The 438-nt window shown below is 67.4% G+C and overlaps 1 protein-coding gene across 1 annotated transcript in view; it reads left to right on the plus strand.

Moving 5' to 3' along the window:
- LOC104412911 (atrial natriuretic peptide receptor 1-like) overlaps positions 1 to 379 on the plus strand; it is a gene marked incomplete at its 5' end in the record, with an annotated part of 2,737 nt that extends 2,358 nt beyond the window's left edge. The window contains 2 exon segments of the mRNA XM_010023746.1: positions 1 to 146; positions 229 to 379. The exon segment at positions 1 to 146 is cut by the window's left edge and continues 24 nt beyond it. Coding sequence (XP_010022048.1) covers positions 1 to 146; positions 229 to 379 — 297 coding nt within the window.
- Positions 380 to 438: the final 59 nt, after the last annotated feature.

Raw genomic sequence — 438 nt, forward strand, 5'->3', positions numbered from 1 at the left:
GGGGACCGCCCCGGCGCCCGCTGACCGTCCGCCGTGGGCTGCCACATGGAGGAGCTGGGGCAGCTCATGCAGCTCTGCTGGGCCGAGGACGTCCTGGAGCGCCCCGACTTCAACCACATCAAGGTGCAGCTCCGCAAGTTCAACAGGTACCTCCGTGTCCCTCAGCCCCACAATGGGCGACGGGTGACCCTGATGGGTGCCCGGTGGGTGCTCACCCCCTGCCCGCAGGGAGAGCAGCAGCAACATCCTGGACAACCTGCTGTCGCGCATGGAGCAGTACGCCAACAACCTGGAGGAGCTGGTGGAGGAGCGGACACAGGCCTACCTGGAGGAGAAGCGCAAAGCAGAGGCTCTGCTCTACCAGATCCTGCCCCAGTGAGCACCAAGGGGGGCCCAGGGCCCAGGGCCTCTGGAGAGCCCCCCGTTGCTGGGTACCAC

This window comes from Nestor notabilis, unplaced genomic scaffold (assembly GCF_000696875.1).
Source record: "Nestor notabilis isolate BGI_N333 unplaced genomic scaffold, ASM69687v1 scaffold26781, whole genome shotgun sequence".
Taxonomy (NCBI): domain Eukaryota; kingdom Metazoa; phylum Chordata; class Aves; order Psittaciformes; family Psittacidae; genus Nestor; species Nestor notabilis.